A 23,146-nucleotide genomic window follows, 5' to 3' on the forward strand; every position below is an offset into this window, starting at 1 on the left:
TATAAACTGGTTACCAACGTAATTAGAGCAGTAAAAATACATGTTTTGTCATATATAATGTACAATAATTGGATTAAGAGTGGCCAATCTTGTCTGCAGAGCTAAAAACAAACTATTAATATAACCAAATGGTGTAAGCCTGTCCTATTAAATAAAACCATCAAGTTATTTCATTCAGTATTTTAATTTATTACACAATATAGTACAGTACTGATCAAATACAATTTAAAATGCAAGTTTGTGAATAAACACATCCGTTACATGGATACATTAATGACATATCTATAGGTGGATAAACAGATTTAACAGCCACATAGGCTATCCCAGAACCCCAAAAGATGCAAAACTGCTTCCTTGTTCTTTGTTTTCACATTTAGAAAGTAGTCTGCAAGGTAAACAAGTAAAATTAGTCATTTTCATTAGATATAAGAAACATATGCAGATGAAAAGCAAAGAATATACAAAGTGAGACAGGTTGTGTGTGCCAACATAAAATAATCTACATACAATTTGATTAACTGGGACTTTGGGGCTCAGCACAAATAACACTGATAAATTTAACTTGGGGTATAAAACTCCTACAAAGTGCCAATAAACTTTGTATGTAATGCTGCAAGCAAATTCCTTGGGCAATGCTGGACTGTTGTTGAGTTATGAACAAAGGACCAGCCAGACAACCTTTTAAAGTCTGGTTTTAGTGTCATAGAAGAACAGTTCAGAGACCAGTATTGAGCAGTGCCAGCACATTTCTCCACTGATCTCAGACCCGTCTGGATAACCACAATGGAAACAAAAACCGAGGAGCCTATAGCCTTGTACAACAATCTCTAACTCCTACTTCTCTAGTGTTTCTCAATCTGAAGTTCTGAAGGAACTAGATAGGCGTAAGCAATATGACCGATGGAGCTACCATATTGCTTTCATCGGTCTGGTCTGTCTGGGGGGGGTGAATGGATTAAAAGACAACGGATTCTTAAAAATATACTTTTTCTTGCCAAACATAAAAAAATAGCTGTTGACAAAAGTAGACATGAAGAATGCAAAATATCTATGTTTGTGACCAATGTGGGTGTGTAGTCAAATACTGTGTATGAAGCTTATCTCTGTTAAAACAAGGTTATGAATATTCAGGAGGACAGTAACACGTTTTTTTCAATTCCTTCATAACATGAGACCAATTTGAGGCTATATTTTTATCAAGAAACATCTAATACACTTAAAAGCTTTGAACGATAGAAGATAATATGAAAATTATATGCAGTAATTCACAGCTTGGGACTCCTATTGGCTTGAAGGAAAAGCATTACATGGCGTTTTAGCAAGTGTCTCGAGACTGAAATTTAATGGGAATCTGTTAAAATAGTATTTGCTTGCAGGAAATGTTTCTTTACTGCTATTCTGAAATGACAGAAGCAGTGCATTTCAGGGGTAACCATTGACCACTTACAGATGGTCAATTTAACTCCGGCCCGAATACAAAGATACAACCGACTCACAGCTAGGTCTAGTAACTAATGGAAAAACTATTGTATTTCTTTGGGTAAAACAATATTTGAGGTCATTTGATGAATGACACATAGCGCCCCCTGAGTGTCTGCTTTGAACTACGGGGAAGAGATACTGCCTTGTTTGATATGCAGGTAAAAAATTCAAGAAGGGCATTCAATGAAAACAATGCTGTTTGTTGTGATGCTCCAACTCTGCAGATTTTAGCCTCAGAGGTCCCTCCCCAAAATGCCAACACTACAATTATCCCTGTGTATATGCCAACCTACCATTACAAAAACAGTCCAATCAGGTCCTGGCAGGCGAGTCACCAAATGAGCGAAGCGCCATGCATATCTGAAGGCTGCAGATTAATTGTTAGTTAGTGAAGGAGGGAGGACTCTCCCAAACCACACCAATGTGTTACCATGAGTTGTACTATAAGACTACACACCCAAAGGTAGTTTAAATAACCGACTGCTGAAATGGGACTAATGAAGCAAGTACTGGCCAGAGAACAGAGTGGTAACGCAGACATTCTCCCAACGTTCTCTCTAAGAAAAACCTACACAAAACAAAAACAAGCGGTTTCTAAAATCTAACATCTAGTTCAGTCTTTTTTTTTTTAAGGCTTTCTTTCTTTAGTTTGAGATGGCTGTGGATTTCACAGATATATATACGTTTGTGTCTCATATGTCTTATACATGTCTCATATAGGTCTTCCAGTTGAAGGCTTTTACCCACAGCTTAGATTGTGGTCCGCAGAGTGCTAGGAGAAGCGACAGAAATACAGTTGAGTACTAACACGTTAAAACTCTGATATCCTGCACCAATGTTCCTCTGCACAACATCCCATCCGTGGATTAGCCCCTACACTTCAAGGGCAAGTTTCCAAGACAAATATTAAGCTTAGCCCTGGACTAGAAAGCATGTGACATGGAGAACCTCTACTGAAAGTGATTTTTAGTCTAGGAACAGGCTTAGGTTGAATCTGGTTCTGAATGTATTAGGGTTGATGTAATAGGTTGTAAATGTTTAGAGTTATGTGGCTTTTATCCAAGGTAAGAACCGTTGGGCAGACTGCTTACAGACTGAATACTGTTTCAATAGATATATTTCCTACACACACACACACACACGGTTCTGTAAAATGATGACAATCACAACAGAGATACAGGTCTAGAGCTCCCTGTGAAACGGGAGTGAGGCAAGGCCGGACGGTAACTCGAGTTGGACAGTGATCGGTTTTCCCCTACGGGTGAGAAATGACAGTGAGTGTTGAGTTCTGGATGGGTCCGCTTAGGTCGAGAGCTGGGCCAACTCATGGTCGCTTGACGAGCTCACCTGCCTCTCCACCCCCCTTTGCATCTTACAGGTTGCCATCCTTGCCTGAATGTCTCCTTTCTTCTCAAAGTAGTCCACCAGGGGCGGCTCGGTGAGCATCGACGCCAGCACCTGCTCGAAGGTAATGGACCAATCGCCGTCCAGCGTGCTGCCTCGCCGCTGCTGGTCGCCGGCGCAGCCAATTAGGACTGTGTCATCGGCGATGTCCTCGCACTGTAGCGAACCCGTGCTCACCATGGAGTAGGACGAGACCGACGTGTCATCCTTCACTTCTTCGTCCGACGTCTGCTGGGGCGGCGTTTCCAGCTGGGCCTCCGCCAAAGCCTTGCAGACCAGGGACTGTCCTGAGCTGCTTTCCCCATTCGACTCTTCTTTTTCGGGCTGGGGCAGTTCAGCGGAAAGGGTGGGAGCCTGGGTGTAGGTGGTGTCGGTTGGCTTCTTGGCACCGTTGTTGGTGAACTTCTTGCCCACCTCTCCGATGCGCAGCAGCAGGCTGGCCACAGTGGCTATGGCGTGGTAGAGCTCCTGCTCCAGTGGGTCCTCGCTGAACATGTTGTACAGGGTTTTACACAGCTCTATGAACTGCTCCTGTAGGGGACACACAGGGGATCAGTCACAGAAATGGCTTCTCCAAGTGTGCATGAGTGGTCAAGTTATGGTCATCTCTCAGTAATGTGTACCTGGTTCATCCTGGGAAGATCTTTAATGGTCTCAATCTTGGGCTCCTTCTCCTTGGCCCACATCCTCAGGTAATACTTATAGTCCTTCACCTCTGAAACAGACATCACAATATTACACTGGATACGTATAGCAATACAGCTTGAATCCTGCAGAGGAAGAATATCAATACTGCAGAAAGGTAATTGACATAGGCGGAGTGAGGCTCACCTTTCTTCTCCTCTGCATCTCCGCATCCCGACGCTTCCCCAGCCTCTTTCATCTCCTCTCCTGCAGACGAAGACAACCACCACCATCATCATGTCCACAAAGCCACTACTCAGACCATCCACACCAGTGTACACACTACACAGTGACAGGGGGTAAAGTGGTTTATCTAGACAGAGGTTGGAAGGGGGGGCGGGGGGGTTGATGTTTGTATTAGTTTGTGAGACATTCACTTCACGGAAGATGAGGGAAGTCAACTAGCCCACAGATACTAGGAGGGTAACAGGCAGGGATGGAACGTCCACGCTCTGAGATGCAGATATCACAGAAAGTCAGATAAGGGAAAGATGTGATGTCTATCACACCAGAACATTCCAAAGAGAGCCCCGAGTGGACTGTACCAAGTGGACAGGAAGAAGAAATGAGGAGGGACCCACTGTATAAAGTTGTGTAATCTGCTGGTATGCTCTATCACATGGCGAGGTTATTAACAGGTTAGAGAGTGTCCTCTATGAACTAAAACAAATAATTGTTTCACAAATTTGTAGATTGGAATATTAGATGGACTATTCTGCCTGACAGCGTGGCCAACATTTTGTTGATCAAACATGTCTTTGTGACACAGAGTCACAGAGAGACAAACCTGAGGTCACTTCCTGCACCAGGAAGTCCAGATCAGACAGGAAGGGAGATTCTGGAGCGTTGAGAAGAAAACAAAACGAGATGGGGAGAGCAAGAAATTACAGAAATGAGAGAAATAAAGCGCAATATAGAGAAAGAGATTAAGACAAAGTAAGTGAGGGAGGAAACAGATCCATGAGGATGATGATAACACACTGTCAGTTAAATCAAGTAGTAGGAATCCATTTTCCATGCACACACACACACAGACTGTAGGAACCACTCATTGCCTTAAGTAGAACATCTAAAATGTCAAATATCACATTTACATTGTGAGCAAACTAAAGTATGAGAGATGGTTACCAAGTGTGTATATTCCCCCTATAGAAGTATAAGAGTGTATGCTCTACGCATATGTCAACAGCAATGTGTGTGTACCCTGTGGACTGTCATCGTCAGTGAAGAACTGCGCAGCCTCTAGTGCCGACTCAGCCTCCTCTGGACACAATGCTGTAAGAGAAACAAGAAGCATGTTAGCACTAGCATGTATTTGTCATGACTGTCCATGTGAGGATCCATACAGGTCAGATCAGTATTGCAATAAATAACTTCAGCCTGACCCCCTCTCACCTGCAGACAGGGGGGAGGGGGAGGGGGGTGTTGACAGTTCACACCCTGTTGTAAATCAAGGTTTAGAACTTTAAGCTATCTCCCTCTCCAAATTCACCAGGAATGTGCCTTTGTCTCACAGGCGTCCCCGCCAAAACTGTAACACGTTCTAAAGTGAATACAGGAACAATATTTCTAACATAGAACGTGGGGAATGGTCAGAGGTGACAAATAATAATGTCATTTCGGGTGTTATTTTGTGATGTCATTAAAAATGTTATAAAGTAAATACTGTAACTTGAGAAGTATATACACTACATGTACGAAGTCGTCATCCTCTTATGTTGTGTATGAAATACAATAAGTGTTTTTGTTGAGGGATGTAAATGTTAGAAACTATAAGACGAAATTGTTTATATAAAACTGTGCACAGCAAGTAGTCACCACCCCTTGAGTGAGGTCAGAGAGCGTGTCAGCCTCACGAACCACCCCTTTTGAATGAACTGTGTAAAACGGTGGGTTTAACATATAATTAACAGGCCAGAGAAGCATGTAGCTGCAGCTCACTTCTAAAGTGGTTCAAACTCTGAAATCTCAACACGAGGTAGAGGCGAGAAGCTCACCTGCCAGACAATCACTGGAAGAATCAAGACATCTAAACGTAAATACATTCATGATTTCTTACTCCAAACGGTGGCAGTTCGTGTGCAAAGTATATGGTTAATGTGAGAGTAGTTTCTAAATGTACCAAAGTATGTCTCTCTCTCTCTTTTGTAACAAGCTGCCATATTGTGTTAGTCCGCAAGGGACCTGTTTCGTTAGCTAAAATTAACCAATTTGTGTAGTACTGAATCATAAGAAAGGCTGGGATTTTTGCAGATGTTGGAGGCTACGACTGTTCAGAATGATGATATGATACGAGGTTATGATTAATAAGTTGACTGTTTCTGGATGTAACCTTTAGAGTTTAATTCGGGAGATGGTAAAAGAACCGCTCTCGCGGTGCCCCAAATTCCTATTGAGTTAATAGTTACATGATTAATTTAAAATTGGGTAACAAAACAATTATTTGATTAGATAAATACCAGTCATCAGATTAATGAAAGTCATCAGATTAATGAAATATTATAATACATACACATTGTCACTCATTCCCACAAGCACACACATTTTCTCCAACTGCTCAATTGTTCTTAACTCTCACTTTTCTTAAAACTGCATTGTTGGTTAAATCCCTTCACCCTCATTTCCGCTCGGATCCCATTTCGGGATTGATTTGACAACATCCAGTGAAATTGCAGTGCGCGAAATTAAAAAAACAGATATACTCATAATAAGAATTCATTAAACATACAAGTGTTATACATCAAAATACATCTTAACTTCTTGTTAATACAGCCACAGTGTCAGATTTCAAAAAGGCTTTATGGCGAAAGCAGACCATGCAATTATCTGAGGACAGCACCCCGCATACAAACACATGAAAATCAGATTTCAACCAGGTAGGTGCTACACAAAAATCAGAAATAACAATATAATTAATGATTTACCTTTGAAGATCTTCTTCTGTCGGCACACCAAAATCTCCCATAAACATCAATTCCTTCATTTTATCCCCAAAATGTCAATTTATTTGGCGCGTTCGATTCAGAAATACACAGGTTCCAACTCGCCCAACATGACTACAAAGTATCTAATAACTTACCTGTAAACTTGGTCCAAACATTTCAAACAACGTCCCTAATCCAAACTTATGTATCCTAAAACGTAAATAATCGGTAAAACTTAAGACTGGGAAATACTGTGCTCAATTGCTCAATACCGGACGAAAATAAAGTGAAGCGCGTTCCAGGTCGTGCGCTCCAAAAGACTTGAGTCCCTTTGTGTGACACATGGAAAGGAAAGGAATACTTCATCTCTCAAAGGAAAAACTTCAACCAATTTACTAAAGACAGTCTTTAGAAATTGGTTGATGTTTTTCCTTTGAGAGATGAAGTATTCCTTTCCTTTCCATGTGGAAATCACTGAGCTCAAAAAATGTTTTCCCTGGATGGATTGTGCTCAGGTTTTTGCCTACCAAATCAGTTCTGTTGTACTCGCAGACATTATTCAAACAGTTTTAGAAACTTCAGAGTGTTTTCTATCCGAATCTAATAATAATATGCATATCCTAGCTTCTGGGCCTGGGTAGCACGCTTTTCATCCGGATGTTAAAATACTGCCCCCTAGCCCAAAGAGGTTTTAAGGGCTTGTAAGTAAACATTTCACGGTAAAGTCTACACCTGTTGTATTTAGCGCATGTGAAAAATGTAATTTGATTTGAGAGAGACAATTCTTCTCTCATGTGCATACTGTCCCTTTAAAAACACACCACCCAAAGCACAGGGTCACAAGTGTGTCTGCTGGCTGGCTGACTGCAGGCTCACATCTTCTGCATTTATTGATTCACTAGAACTGTTGTTTCTGAGTGAAAAGTCTGAAGCCAAGTCAGAATGTGAGTGTCAATATCCTGCAGTATGTCTGCAATACATTTATCAGTGGTAGGTTAGACTGTTATTGAACCTGAAGAGTTGTTTTTCCCTGCTTACCTGGCGGCAGGTGAAGTTTGTACAGTAACTTCAGTTTCTCTGTCATGTCTCCATGGTACATCCCACCTGATGGGAGACATATGCTTGGTCAGTTACCCAATTGGTGGCAGAGATGGGATCCATGCCAACTACAATCTTATAATTAACCAGTCAAATTAGGCACGGGGACTTATCCTTCTACAAACTAGCACATAATTGTTCTCAAAACCACAGCTGAAAACATCAATGTTGTAATGCATGTCAGTTAAGTTGCGATTTCTTAATTCAAATCTCCAAACTCACTCAGGCCCGTGACAAACTCTTTGAAGTTGATGAGGCCGTCCTTGTTGCTGTCCAACAGGCGGAAGTGGCGAGCAGCCAGTGTGACGGTGTGAGTGCCACACAGCCAGGTGCCCAGGGCCCCGAACAGCTGGCAGAACTGTTCCAGGTCGATGCGGTACTGCTCCAGGTAGGGCAGGCTGGGGTCATGGCGCTCCGCCGCCGTGCAGCTGGCCCCCCAGTAGCAGCTCATAATGTGCTTGGCCTGCCATGGGCAAGGGGAGTGGGATGCAGTTCAGAGGTGGTATTAGCTGATTGTAACATTGAATGGATTGTCCAATGATGCTTGACAGTTGAGGGACTTGAGCTAACAGCTTGATAGTGATGGCTTTTGTTGAGGGCTTTCAGGTTTACACTTGTTTGCAGCATGAGCCACAACTTGTTTTGTTCTCAGTCTATTGATAATGGCTCACTTGGTTGCACAACACCTAACATGTGACAGCTGTGTGACCTGTTATCATCACCGCAATCATGACTAATACCCACCACACTAAGTTGCCATGCCTGTGTTTAGAACATTGCTAACAAAGAACTTACTGAATAAAATGTTGACCAGTGTTTGGTAATGGTGTAAAAAGCCACATGGGCGGTAATAATTATGCCAATTTCTCACCTTGAAGAGAACATAGAGTTCTTCTAGCTCCTCGATGCTAAAGGCTGAGTCGGTCATGATGGCCCTCACCTGTGGACAGACACACAGCTTTTACAACAAGACAGAGAAACATCTCTGGCTATAGCACATTGGACCAAGTAGGAACAGTAAGACAATAGATCATTATTAAGTGATGGTTGGAATGGAGTATAATGTAGACTAATCTCAATGCTATGAAATTCAGTTGTCGACGTCAAACTACAACCATCAACGCAATGAGATCAAGAAACTAACGTCACTAAGCGTTTCAATCACAGTCACTTCTTTGACATATGAACTCACCACACTCCTCTTGGCAGTGTCTTCCAGCGATTGGATAACCTTTAACCTCTGCTTGAACCTCATCTGCTCGATGACATCAGCACGCAGACTTCCAAACTTCTGCTCAGGGACACAGAGAAACAGAGGGAAAAGGCAGGTGTTATAGAATTGTAGTATAATATAATTGAAATAGAGTTCAATAGAGTCGGTTACAAATGTATCCCGAAGTCACTGATTTGTAGAATCTACATCAATCTCTCCTTGTTCAATGCGATTGAGTAAACAAGCGAGTTGTGTTTGTGAAAAAGTAATTTGGCTCTACTAGTCATGCTGGGAGGACTTGTCTTACGTCATAGGATGACTTGATGAGCTGGAACACGTCAATCTCAGGTGGTGGTTCATCACCACTGGTCAACAGGGCGTGGAGGTGGGGAATGGGAGGAGACACAGTCTGCTTGTTGACAACATTGTCCAGGTACCTGAGAGAGAGTGAGAGAACAACCACTTATTCTCAGTCCAGCGCAATATGGCTATAGCTTCATCAGTCCAGAATGGTAATGTCACCATTCATAAATAAAAATGTAAAACAATTAAGGTTTCTGTATAGTTACCCTTCCAATTAAACATTTTGGCTACATAATATGTGGTGTCAATTCCAAGAAACACTTGAAATCCATCACTCACTGTCCCAGTATGGTCATGGCCTCTCCCTCGTCAGTGCAGACAGTCTCTCCCACCCCCCACTCACCGTCCGAGTATGGTCATGGCCTCTCCCTCGTCGGTGCAGCCCAGCAGCGTGTCCATGTTGGCGTGCAGCACGGCCAGTGCCACCTGGAAGATGACCTTGATGCCCTCGTAGAAGAAGCAGTCGACCAGGAGCACGGCGCTGTCGAAGGGCATGACGCTGAGAAACAGCGTGAGGAACCAGGAGAGGGAGATGGTGGAGATGACACCCAGCTCCTGCATGTGCTCGTAGAGGAGGGGGAGGCACTCACGAGTCAGCTCCTCAAACACGCCTTGGTCAACGAGAGCACCTGGGGGAGAGGGAGAATTTAAAAAAGACATCCATATCCAAACATACGCATCAAGGTTGGGTTCAATTCATTTTAGGAAGAGAGGTAAAATGAAATTCATGCAATGAAAAGTCCTTATAGAAAATTGGAAAACTGAATCGACCACAGCCCACATCAACTACTGAGTTCTTATCACCCTTAGAACCTTCAGCAATCGTTCTATTTCTATGGTAATTAGCGGCTCAGTATTTCTATTGTCAGTCTTAGCTGTCACTCACCCACAACCCTGGTGTTGTAGTAGTCTGGCAGCATCCTCTCACACAGAGCCACCAACAGCCAGAAGGCCTCCTCCTCTGTACAGTACAGCAGCAGCACCGACGTCACAATGTTCATCGCCTGGAGGGGACAGGCATTGATCATTGTGTACTCTTCTGCTTGTGCAGCATCACAAATGTTATTTCCTGTCTTAGTGAATTTCTAGTTCCAAGTTATTAGTCGTATGTACGGGATACGCATCTTCCAATGAAATGCTTACTTGCAGGTTCTTCCTCGACAAGTCAACGACAACAATAAATAATATGAACTAAGTAAATGTCAGTAGAATAGAAAACATTTTAGCATAAGGACAATACAAGAAGGCACAATTTATAGTCCAATATTTACATGTGTATTGGGGAAGGGGGGATAAGTGTATACATTGAGCAGTATAACAAGAGTCTGGTAGCAGCAGTTGTGATGTGTGTGTGTGTAGCATGAATGTATATATGTGTCTGTGTGGTTGTGTGCTAAGGTGCGGAGAATTAGAACAGGTGGTCAGTCCAGTTCGTGTTCAGGCAGTCTGCTTGTAGATAGAAGCTGTCGCTAAGTCTGTTCGCATCAGACATCATGCACTGAACCGGTCTGCCCGACGGTATGGACCATTGAGTGAGACGGTGGACACACTTAAGAATGAACAATAAGAAGACAAACTGAAGAGAAGGAAGAATCAGAGACAAAAACAGGCAGAAATAGCCTTACAGTAAAGAATAGACCACCAGACTACGGTAGTTTCTTTGCAAGGTTTCTGTTAGCCGGTAATAGCCGGCCTTTGGCCGATAAAAAAGAAAAGAAAATAAATAAAATAGTCCATTTTCACCTATTAATTAAAACACCAGTTCATGCAAATACATTTGACTGGTCATGCTTATCCATCTATAGGTACATTTGCATAATTTAGTGGAAATACATTGGCACCTGTACAGTATATTCATTATGCATCTTATTTATGAAACATGTACAGCATACAAATACAAAACCTTTGAGCGGAAAATCTGTCAGAGCGCGAGAGCTGCTGCTAAAACATCTCAAACAGCAAATGCATAGGCAGGCTTCATCAGCGCATCACACACCACTTTGCAATGATCTGGAGGCAGTATGCTTTTTCAAAACATATACTTAAATCGTTTGGAACCTGAACATTTTAATCGATACGAGGCATTACCTTGCTTCAAAGTAGCCTAGCCAAAATCTGACCATATCAGTGGAGGCAATTATTTTATATTAACTTTATTTCATTGTCCTGTAGCCAAATGCACAATCCTAATCATATTAGCATAGTAGCCCATGCTAGTTGTTGCATATTAGATCTATCCGCTTTCAACATTTCTAAACTGATATTTTAATCTCTGTTACTTGAAACCACTAGCATGTGCTAGTTTTACCCCCGCTAATAGCATTATGGAAGAAACATTTGCGTATAGCCTACTGTCTTGTGCGCATATAATGCGAAGAAATAAATTGTTTATCAACATTTTAAGCTAAAACGCTCTGATCTGTTGCGTCAGACTCATTGTTTATTTTTTTTAAATGATAATAATGTAGCCTAGGCCTACTGGTTGTATGAATTTGGGATCTATCGTCCATAGTCCGTTTGGAATAGGCTATTTCTTTCCCGACGAGCTGGCCAATAAATTAGGTAAACCTGCGTGGGATAGTAAATTGACATTAGCTAGTGATCTTGCTATTCGTTACTCGTCTTTTTGGCTGAGGAAAAGTAAATGTGGACAGTTATTCAAAACATCTTCAAAGTTCACATGCGAATTCGGTAAGAACCGCACATCGTTGCATCCTCGTCTTGCACGTTCTGTTAATATGATTTACCATAATCTAAATGTGATTTGTCATTCTGAGCACCGTGGGTGGATGCCGTAATCAGGTTACTCACCCAACGCATATGGGTCCGGCAAATTTCTGAAATATCCTGTAAATAAATACAGAAATGTCCGGTGCCACATTTTTTAATGGAAAGCCTGTTTCCCTGTCCCATATAATTCAAGCACTATTTCCAGGGAATGCTTAGGACGCTAGGCCTTCGTTCCAATCTCATTATCAGCTTGAGGCTGAGTCAACTCAAACAGTCAGTCTGATTCAGATGGCATTTCCAGGAATTTAATTCCACTATAGCATTACATTGAGTTCTTTCAACTACTTCAAAAGCATCCAACTCAACTGCCCACTCTCTGGAACCAAATTCTGCATTCCAGAGAAGTTTCTAAATATAACAGATAGGTTTAAGTAGCAAACTCTAAAACAAAGTGTAAGAAATCTCACAGCCATCTCACAGCCAGTGACCATGTTAATTGGTTTTAACATTTAAAACAACAAAAAGGAACCTAACAAGTTTCCAACATCACCAGGCAACAGTGGTGGGCCCTCAGGGCCAGCAAGGCATTCTATGCTGGCCTAAACATCATCAGAATATATATTTAAAAAATATATATATTTTCCCACAAATATGTATTAAATTATTCCCCAGAGTAAGAGTTATACTCTTCATTTCATAGCTTTCCTCTTGGTTGCACTGCTTCCAGCCCCAGGTTGAGATTTGGAGGGCTGGTCTTTATGTTAGATCTTTTATCCAATCATATTCAGCCATCATGTGTTGCCAGGGGTCTAAAATCTGCCCTCAGGACTTCAGAATCAACAGTGCGGTCGCTTGTAGCTTAAAGTGAATGGAAATTAAAATTTAGTTTCAACCAATCAGCTTTAGAGTTGGCTATTGTACACCTGCTGGCTGGCTCCAGTGTTACACAGGAGCCAGCTAGCAGGCGAAGTGCGTGCACGTCTTTTGATTGGATTACCAATATTGAGAGGCAGGTCCTATGGGCAGGTCTATGCAGAACCGCAGAACTAGGAAACTGAATTTGTTGAATTAATTTGCGTACTACTAAGCTGTTTTTTCAACCCACAATGGCGAAAGGAGGAGAAGATATCGATTTGGTCGAGGATATAATTATAACGTCATTCTCAAGACAAACTTTTCAAGAAAAGTTAGACATTGTAAGGAGAGGTCGCCCGACGCCGACGCTACAAAACCTGTCACAGGCGGGAAAGGGGTTCGTTCGCCACTTTCAAAGTTCCAACTATGAGCGCTATCAATGGCTCACAGGCTCCGAGAAGCACTGCAAACTGTACTGCTGGGAATGCCTATTATTTGCAAGTGATCAATTTGGTGTATGGAGCAATACTGGCTTTGCGAACTTGAGTAGTCTAACCAAGGCAGCAACGAGACACCAAAGTACGGCTGAGCACTTACAAGCAATGGTGCTTTTGAAAACTTTTGGGGACACCCGAGTGGATCTACAGCTCAACAAACAAGCGCGCAGGGCAACAGAGCTGCACAATGAAAAGGTGAAGAAAAATAGGGAAATATTGAAAAGACTCATTGAATGTGTCATGTTTTTGGGTAAACAGGAACTTTCATTTAGGGGACACGATGAAAATGCTGACTTTTTTTGGACTTAAAGCTCAAAGTTTGTGGACCAGAAATGGATAGAATAAGAATATTAATATAACTCTGTTGCACTCGACTATGTTCTTGCCTATTAGTTGAACTGTACTGTATTGTACTCTTCCCCTGCAATTCTCAGAATAAAAATGTCAATTTCAAGGTGACGCAAAGCCTGGTTATACTGCGTTTCTGTCTAAATGTATAGTGTCTAGAACCATGGCATCATAATGATGGTAATAAGAGGTGGATTAATTCGGGGGGGACTGTGTAGGAACTCACTGAAGGCCCAGGCCCCAGGCACGCCACTGCCAGGCAAGCTCTATCCTGGAACCCACAAGGAAAACGGAAGAGAGGGCACCCAAGAAACACCTGGCAGCGGGAGCTTGAAGCAGACACCAAAAGATCTGGCATAAGATGGAACAAGACCGAGTGTGATGGAGAGTCATTGATGGCCTATGATGCTTCCTGGAGAGTGACGATCCTAAGTAAAGTAAAGTTGTTGTTTTTTAAGTTGTCATACCTGGCAGTATCCTATGCCAGGGTTGCGGCAGGCGTAGGCGGTAAGGACCCTGCGGAGGGCAGCGATGCCCATCTCATTCTGGAAGGCGTGGTGCTCGGGCATGGAGCGGTGCAGGTCCCTCTCGATCTCCTCCGTGGCCAGGGTACAGCGGCCCATGGCCTGCTCCACCAGCTCAGCATAGTAGCCAGGGTGGGTGGCCATCTCATTCTGAGCCCCTGGAGAGGAGATGGATGGTAGTAAAAGGGTTAATTCAATGGATTATGAGGCAGATTCAGTCCATATGGATTTGTCAGTCGGCAAAGGATCTAACGTTTAGATCCTTTTGATTCTATCCGTTGTATGACTGGTTGTTTGTTTGTTGTATCAACAAAAACATGAGCCAACTTTACATATTTGCTAGAAAACACAAAGTCGACAGATTCCTGAAAACAGACTAGTCATTCCAGATATCATTGCAGGACACAATCCTGGTCATTGAGTGCTATCATTTTACATAGAGGAAACAGCCAAAGTACAAAAACACATCCACATAGCAACACAATCCAGCGGTTCCGTTTCTAGGTTCTCTCATTATTGTGTAACCCTTGCTTAGCTAGGCCGCATGACTCAGGAATCTAGTTGGTCAGCTGATACCAGATGAGTCAGAAAGGAATGATGGAGGGGAGGGGTCAGCTTGGTGACGTTGCAATAACAACACTTCCCTAGTCAATATGGCAGAGACAATGAAACACATTACCTTCAAGTCACAAGATAAGAGTGAGTGCTTTCCTTGAAACCAACAGATTGCTGATGTGGATGTGCACCACACACACACACACAAATTAGTGGATCTGGCTATTTCAGCCACACCCATTGCTGACAGGTGTGTAAAATCAAGCACACAGCCATGTGATCTCCCTAGACAAACATTGGCACTAAAATGGCCTTACTGAGGAGCTCAGTGAGTCAACGTGGCACCGTCATAGGATGCCACCTTTCCAAGTCAATTGGTCAAATTTCTGCCCTGCTAGAGCTGCCCCGGTGAACTGCACGTGCTGCTATTGTGAAGTGAAAACGTATATGAGCAACAATGATTCAGCCGTGAAGTGGTAGGCCACACAAGCTCAAAGAACGGGACCGCAGAGTCCGGAAGCTAGTAGCATGTAAAAATTGCAACATTCACTACCGAGTTCCAAACCGACTCAGCCGCACACAAGCCTAAGATCATGTGCAATGTCAAGCGTCGGCCGGAGTGGTGTAAAGTAGGGTTGGGCGATATTACGATATAATCGGATATCAACTATGTTTAAAAGACATCGATGGCAACAACATTGTGATGTGTAATATAAATTGTCACACACACACAAACAAAAGCTATTTGACCAAGAAGGAGAGTAATGGGAGTGCTGCATCAGATGACCTGGCCTCCACAATCACCCAACCGCAACCCAATGGGGATGGTTTGGGATGAGTTGGACCGCAGAGAAAAGCAGCCAACAAGTGCTCAGCACATGTGGGAACTCCTTCTTCGAAGAAACTCAAATATAAAATCTATTTTGATTTGTTTAACACTTTTTTTGGTTACTACATGATTCCATGTGTTATTTCATAGTTTTAATGTCTTCACTATTATTCTACATTGTAGAAAATAGTAAAGATAAAGAAAAACCCTGGAATGAGTAGGTGTGTCCAAACTTTTGACTGGTACTGTATATAATATTTAAAAAATGCACAGACGATAGTTTAACCTATTTGAACATGACTGGTACCTCTGGAGTCAGGCAGCGCACAACAATGCAGCTCACAGCTGAGCGACACACCAAATGACCTACCTATTCCTATTTGCCATAGCCTTTTTCATAAATATGTAGGTAGACTTAGCCTACTATTAACATAAGAGTTGCAAGAGCTGGTTATGGTTCTCCTGGCATCTGCCAAACCCAGATTCGTCTGCCGAACTGCCAGATGGTGAAGCCTGATTCAGCACTCCACAGAACACGATTCCACTGCTCCAGATTCCAATGGGCGGCGAGCTTTACACCACTACAGCCAACGCTTGTCATTGCAAATGGTGATCTTAGGCTTGTGTGCAGCTGCTCGGCCATTGAAACCCATTTCATGAAGCTCCAGAAAAACAGTTATTGTGCTGACATTGCTTGTTGCAATCAAAGACAGGCGATTTTTACGCACTATGAACTGACTAGTTCGAAAGGTGGCATCCTATGATAGTGACACATTGAATGTCACTGAGCTCTTCAGTAAGGCCATTCTACTGCCAATGTTTGTCTATGGAGACTGCATGGCTGTGTGCTTGATTATATACACCTGTCAGCAACGGGTGTGGCTGAAATAGCCAAATCCTTTAATTTGAAGGGGTGTCCACATGCTTTTGTGTATATATAGTCTATATTCAACCTTCAAACTCTGCCATTCAAAATCACCATGTTTGAAGAAACCTTATAGGCTATTATTGAATGCATTTGTTTATATTTGGTAAATGATCTACCTCACCTTTACAATCTGCAATTCTGTTGAATTCATGGTACAGGCCCATTGGCTTTCTGCTAGCTCCACCTAAACCAAACTTGAACCCTCAAAGCTAGCCTGTAGGTGATTAGTGGCGTCTTTGAAAACTGGTACAAGAACAGAAACCATACGGGGGGGGAGAGTTCCTCTGCAATGACACCTACTTATGGTTCGTGGTTAGAAACCCCACAGACTTGCTGCCAAAAACAGCACTAAGACATAGTGCATCTGTGATAGAGTAGGAGTGGCCTAGTGGTTGGAGCCATCAGCCACAGACTACACAGCCAAAGCAGAAGTTTAGAAATGTAGCCTGACTTCCATCAGAAAAACTGAGTGCAATGACTGCATATTGGGATGCTCCAGTTAAGGCATTTGGTAACTGATGCACGGTATCTATGTGGGCTAACCAAACCTCTTATGTGCTCTTTGGGGACACATAGGCTAAGAGAATTCTAGAAATTGAATTGTAGAAAACAAAATGTCTACCTGAGAAGAGCAGCCACAGCTCCCCTCGGAGGCTCTCAGGGATACCGTTGAGCACCAGCTCTCTGGTCTTGGAGGTACGGTACATACACACCCCCCTGCCAAACTCAAAGAAGTGGATGTTCCACGACTCCTCTTTCATTTTCTCCTTGGTCTGAGGAGGAGAATAGAAAGAGAGAGAAGGGGGGGGGGGGGGGGGGGGGTGTCAGTATATCAGTATGACCCCCCCAAAAATAAAAAGACATCAAGCTAAAGGTATGTTATAACAATATAATGACATTGGTGATCAATGACTAGAATGCTGTAAGAACATGGTCTTTATGCTCCTTTGGCACCATGAGCAAAGCAAACAATGTCAAAGAGCTAAGACAACGAATGGCGAAGTGAGCACTGTTTCCAAATGAGCCAGGCCTGACTTGCAATCCTTGAGTTTGGGAGCTAGATAGATAGATAGATGAACAGATGGTGGCCTTCAAGTGTCAAATTTCAAGCTTGCCTATGCACACACTTGGTTAAGATAGTATTTCCTTTCGTGTAATGTTAACCATGATAGGACAAGAACCATAGACACGGCAAACATTAAACTACATTCTAAAGCATCAATCCCGGTCTACATCTCTAGGTAGGGACAATAAAAGACTGTTAAGAAAGGATCACTTCAGCTTTAAAAAAAAACAGAGAGAGCACACTGAAGTAATAAAAAACATATAAAAAAAATGGGTAGGATATTCTAAGAGCATAAGACAGTCGAAGCCGTTGACGTGGGTCTGGGCAGGGTTGGACTCACAGCTTTGGGCCCGTGGTCCTCTGGGTCGTCCTTCTGGTAGATGCGGAGCAGGCCCTGTGTGGCTGTTGGCAGGCTTGGGCTGTAGTGGCGCCCCTGGGACGGTTCCCCTCCTGCGCCCGTGGGTGTGGGGAGGCTGGAAGAAAGTGGGGTGGTACTGGGGCTGGGAGAAACCTGGGGGGGGAAGGAGGAGATTGTGGATTTAAAGGGTCGTTATCAGCTAAAACATACCAGCTGGATATCCTGTCATGCTAAAAAATAAGTAAGGAGAGAGAGAATACAAATTTGTATATATTGTATGTAATAAACAAATCCATTCAAAAGAAGTCATTCTAGCAAAAGCATGACCGTGAATGAGTGGTCATATCATATTAATGTAATCTAGAACGTAGCAGAAAACGTCAAAAAGCCATATTATGGATCACAATCTCATAGGGTCGCAGAATTACAGTAACTTTCCCCAATATTCACAGAATCAGGAGTGAATAAGCAGGAAATCTGGAATCCTCCTAACAGGATTTCTTGAAAACCTGAGAATTTTGCAACCCTACTCTTTCACGACAGAGTGTTACTGATAGATCAAAGGGCCCACCCTAACAGCACACATCCCCTCTGATTGACTCACTGAATAGCCACTGAGGGCCAGCGGGTGGCCGTCGCTCCACAGCTTGTCAGGTGTGCGCTGCAGGAAGTCGGAGATGCGCTGGACCAGGAAGTCACGGTCTTTGAGGTTGGCGAAGAGGAAGGTCATCTTGTTCTTGGTGCTGATGGACACGGGGCAGGGCAAGACGCTGCTGCTGTCTGCCTTCTCCACAATGGACACCTAGAGAGAGAGAGAGTGAGGAGAAAGAGGGAAGAGGGAGAAAGGGGAGGTGAGAGAGAGAGGGGGGAAGAGTGCTTTGTTTATTTACTCTAATGTACAACTAAGAACATTAGGCGCATCCCACGAGGGCATGTTATGTCACCCATGAAAAAATATGGACAGAGTGAGAAAGTGAGAGTGAAAAAGATTGCCAAAGAGAGAAAGGAAATGAGAGAAAGAGGGAGGCAGGACATAGGGAAAGAGAGAGAGAGGCAAGATGCCCGAAAATGAAAGAAAGGGGCGTGCTTGCGTTGTGTGTGTGTAGGTACCTCTCTGAGGGGGATGATGAGCTGACAGAGGTCCTCCTCACGGCTGCAGAAGCAGATGTAGTTGTTGGAGACAAACAGCTGGCCCACAATGTGCATCTTGGCGAAGGGAGTCCACAGCGTGCAGTCTGTGTGTCCGTCCAGGCGCTCGTCCGGGGTCAGGCGGAACAGCGCCCGGTAGCGTTCGTTCTTGGCCCGTGCGTCCAGGTCCCTGAAGTAGACATCCAATAGTGAGAGGAGGAGTAAATTAGCAAAAGGTAGAGATATACAGTAAATAAATACACATGAAAAAAAATAAAGAATTGTGATTTATCAGTGAGATGCAGAAAATTGAGGACTGTCATTAACAAAATCTGGTGTGTTAGGAGGAACAATACATGCCGTGCTGCCTTTCAGGACCTGAATTGCCTACCCCTGTTCTCTGCAGGTTGAACAAGCAAGTTCTTGGAAGAACCCTCCATTTCATTGAAAACAGGTGTTCGGAAAATTTCCTGTCAGAAAAAGAAGGAAATTCCCGACTCATCTCTCTTGAACCTTGAAACCTCGTACCTCTTGAGTGCCGAGACATTCTTGAGCGTCTTGCATGCCTTGGGCAGCGTGCGGTCGGCGGAGAAGCCCTCGTTGTCCAGCAGCTGGCGCATGGCAATGGTGGCCAGCTGCTCCATGAGCTTGAAGGTGTCGTTTATGTTGAGGAACATGGAGAAGTAGTGTTCCGTGTGCCGTGTGCTCACCCGCACACTCTCCGGAAACACCAGCGTGGCGTTCTTCTCAAGACGTGTCACTTCCGTCCACTGCACCACCAGGGTCACTATAAGAGGAGACCGGAGGAGAGAGATAGAGAAAATGGATAAGAGGGAGAGAAAGAGAGCAAAGGAAGGGGGCAGTGAGCAAGCAGAGATTGGTGTACAGTTAGAGGGGAAGTAACAACAGAAAGGGAAAGAAGGTCGATTTCATAGAATTCCATTTGTCGGGGGTTACTGCTGCAACATTCAAGTGGGGTTACCTCTACACCCGTACAAACTCAATACTCCATGTCCTTTCACACACTCTCTCTTAGCCCCATTATCTTCTTCTGTAACCAGTCTCATAAGATTCCTACCCATTTCATTCATTCTTAGATGCACATGCATGCATGCTCACACACATCCTATGCAAGCATGTCGGGTGAGCGAGCACACACACACACTCACCTTCTTTCCCCAGGAGGAAGGAGTAGAAGCAGAGGTGGTTGACGCTGAGATAGACCCAGCCCTGGCGGGGCACACGGCCCTTCCAGTAGCTACAGGAGTAGTAGTTGACCAGCTTCTCCTCACCGGGCATGCCAAACAGCTTCCGCATCTTCTGCTCGGCCTCGCGGAACTTGCCAGAGTCCTCGTCCTCCTGGGCCGCTTTGCTCTTGTTCTCCTCGGCGATGATGCCCTAGATAGAAAGATTGGAGGAAGAGGGAGTTCAGACTCTGTGCATGAACACACGCATGCCACTTAGAATGGGTATGAATGGCATTTTCCGGATTGCGTGGATTTCGGCCAATGTGACCATGATGCATAGATCTGCTCTTAATAGAGGAACTGAGTCAGCAGCTTACATAACGCAGGAGAAACAATTAAGACATTGGCTAACCCAAGGTTTGACCATAGAATTTGAATGTGTTCTAATTCTAGGAGGTTGAACTATGCTTTGTGGCAGCAGTGCCTACCGAGACCTTCCCCTTGACGAAGGTGGTGATGTCTTCGTCGTTGTCGAAGATGGAGAGCGTCTGGAGCAGGTTGGTCTCCAGCCACTCCCAATGCCCCGTGATCTCCTTCCGGGAGGAGCCTGGGAAAACACAGTATTTCAGCACAACAAGAAGAGGTCTCTTTAGACCTGATCATAATGGATAGAATTTATATAGTCCCGATGCTTTTATACAGTTGTATTTAAATAAGCTAGCTTCAAAACAGTTTGCCTATCCCAGAATATTCAGAAGTGTCATGGCATGGTTTTGCACCCACCACAAGCGATGCTCCAGAAGATCTGGGAGTCCCCTGTCTGGTGCAGGATCCTATAGGGAGCCACTCTGGCACTGGAGTCCAGGACCACATCCATGGTGCCCACCAACAATCCTGAAGTAAAACCGCACAGCATTTTAGGCATGAATCCCAATAGGGGACTACAGGTCAACCATGCAAAATATGAAGTAGCTGGCTGAAGGAATCCTAACTTTGCATGTGTGACTTTTAACCTACTTTCTGGGTAAACAAATGTTATTTGGTTAAGATCTGAATTGACATCTATTTTTTAGGGGGAGTGTGGAAGTCCAACACCTGTTGAAGCTCAATGTCTGATAATACAGACATGCACTGAAACTCACATGTGCACACACATACACATACCTCAATCATACCTACATTATGTACAATTTCATAGCCTACATTTTACCGTCGTATGTGACGGGTTAATGTGTACTGTAGGTTAGTCTTAGACCTTGCGTATGTTCCTAGAACTCGTCAGCAACACAGCTGCGGTGGTGCTGTTGCTTTTAGACAAGGACTTGGGGGAGAGATATCTAAATCAAAGGGAAACATCATAAACCCTTGTGAATGAAAGGCCACTTGTGTGGAGTCACCTAAAATGAGACTTGATCTAATTCAGTACAAATCTAACTAAATTATGAGTGTCGGACTAGATAGCTTCCTAGCCTAAAAAGAGTTCTTTAATATTAAATCGTTTTTCATTACATGCCATTGTTATTCTCTTTATTACTAGAATTACAGGAGATAGCTAAAGTTACCTATATCTGATGTTTTATGATAGCACCAAATTCAAAGTGGGAGGCTAATCCAACTTAAATGTTTTGGTCATATGGCAGTGCTAGCTAGCACAGTCTCGGGTTGGCTAAACTAGTATATGGTCCCTTGAAGACTACTGGGAACTCGGAAAAAACGAGGTCGAATCATGACGTCAGTGATCTCCAGGTCGGAAAATCGAAGCTCAAGAAAGAGGCCCGAGTTCCCGACCTGGAATTCCGAGTTGGATGACCTTTCAAAACTACCAGTTCTCTTGAACGTAGCAATAGTCTACTAGCTGTGTAACGTTATTGTTTAGTGATGTATTTGAGAAAATTTACACAATTCAAACGCATTCAAAACAACTGGGAACTGGAAAATCTCAAAATTCACACTTCAGTGCGTTACAAACAACTGGGAACTTGGGCAAAAACGAGTTCCGACTGGGATTTTTTTTTAACGGGCTTCCAACTCGGAAACTCGGGCATCTTTTTAGAGATCCGAAATTAAGATCACTGACATCATGATTTGACCTCGTTTTTCCCAGAATTCCCAGATGTCATGAAAGCACCATTTTAGCAAGCATTATAGCTATCAATTCTGTTAGCTAGTAGTAGCAAAGAGCGAGCATGGTAAGTGAAGAAAAAACAAAGCTACCGTTAAATAGCTAACAGTAGTTAGCGCCACTTTTCCCCACGTCAACACAACAGCTAGCCTGTGTGCTAGCTATCTTGCTAACACCCAAGCCTGCTAACAAAAGCCCTCGTTACTAATGCAAGACATTAGCCAACACAAATTATATTTTTCAGAAAACAGTTATACAAAATTATTGAATTTCATAGTTACCAGTGATGCCCCCTCCTTTGCCATGGCCCTTTCTCCGCTGGAGAATGAAAAAGGGGTTCGCCCTTTCGCTCACCCACAGAGCGTTGGCCAGCAACACCTCCTCCGGAGTTATCCACATTTTGAATGACCTTTTTCCAAATTACGCACTTATACTTGGATATTATGCTGCACCGCGTACGTTAAGAGACTTTACACAGGCCTGTTTTGCAGACGTGTTGCCTGCTGTTTTGAGTTCATGACCGCGGGCAGTCCGTCTGTGCAGCTGCCTGCTCTGTTGTGTTTCTGAAACGGGTCGCCTCCTACTTGCACGAAACACGCCCACTGTACGCTGCGTCGCTTCTTGACGTGGTCACTGTCACTGCAATATTTTTTTTTATCATAATGCACATACTGGTAGGACTACATAGATGCCGCGTTCAAAACCACTGGGAAGTTAGTGATCTTCAGGTCAGAAAGTCGGATCTCTAGAAACAGGCCCGAGTTCCCTTGTTGGAATTCCAAGTTAGATAACCATTCAAATCGATTTTTCCCGGTCGGAGGTCGTTATTTTCCGAGTTCCCAGTTGATTTG

The 23,146-nt window shown here is 43.5% G+C and overlaps 1 protein-coding gene across 2 annotated transcripts; it reads right to left on the reverse strand.

The window, feature by feature from the left end:
• Positions 1 to 168: 168 nt before the first annotated feature.
• On the reverse strand, positions 169 to 22,870 carry LOC139391241 (TBC1 domain family member 9B-like). Of its 2 annotated transcripts, XM_071138888.1 has the most exons (22): positions 22,577 to 22,854; positions 20,957 to 21,067; positions 20,662 to 20,780; positions 20,156 to 20,384; positions 19,515 to 19,773; positions 18,969 to 19,176; positions 18,463 to 18,660; positions 17,841 to 18,011; positions 17,057 to 17,207; positions 14,066 to 14,280; positions 10,055 to 10,172; positions 9,512 to 9,797; positions 9,113 to 9,242; positions 8,785 to 8,883; positions 8,464 to 8,532; positions 7,815 to 8,055; positions 7,533 to 7,598; positions 4,774 to 4,845; positions 4,358 to 4,408; positions 3,718 to 3,777; positions 3,510 to 3,601; positions 169 to 3,417 (listed from the first exon to the last, which is right to left on the reverse strand). In XM_071138888.1, exons 1-22 carry the CDS (start codon positions 22,692 to 22,694, stop codon positions 2,785 to 2,787), a joined length of 3,696 nt encoding a protein of 1,231 aa, XP_070994989.1. In that variant the 5' UTR covers positions 22,695 to 22,854; the 3' UTR covers positions 169 to 2,784. The 2 variants fall into 2 exon arrangements, with proteins under 2 accessions (XP_070994989.1, XP_070994990.1); XM_071138889.1 differs by lacking the exon at positions 4,358 to 4,408 and having other exon boundaries at positions 22,577 to 22,870.
• Between the last annotated feature and the right edge of the window lie 276 nt (positions 22,871 to 23,146).

This window comes from Oncorhynchus clarkii, chromosome 31 (genome assembly GCF_045791955.1).
Source record: "Oncorhynchus clarkii lewisi isolate Uvic-CL-2024 chromosome 31, UVic_Ocla_1.0, whole genome shotgun sequence".
In the NCBI taxonomy this organism is placed as follows: domain Eukaryota; kingdom Metazoa; phylum Chordata; class Actinopteri; order Salmoniformes; family Salmonidae; genus Oncorhynchus; species Oncorhynchus clarkii.

Bases quoted from the DNA above. Each gene is read 5' to 3' on its own strand.
- LOC139391241 (XM_071138888.1), bottom strand. From the start codon at position 22,694: ATGTGGATAACTCCGGAGGAGGTGTTGCTGGCCAACGCTCTGTGGGTG. The intron at 18,661-18,968 runs GTACCTACACAC...CTCTCTCTCTAG, and splicing joins TCATCATCCCCCTCAGAGAG to GTGTCCATTGTGGAGAAGGC. The intron at 8,884-9,112 runs GTAAGACAAGTC...GTCCCTGAGCAG, and splicing joins TCATCAAGTCATCCTATGAC to AAGTTTGGAAGTCTGCGTGC.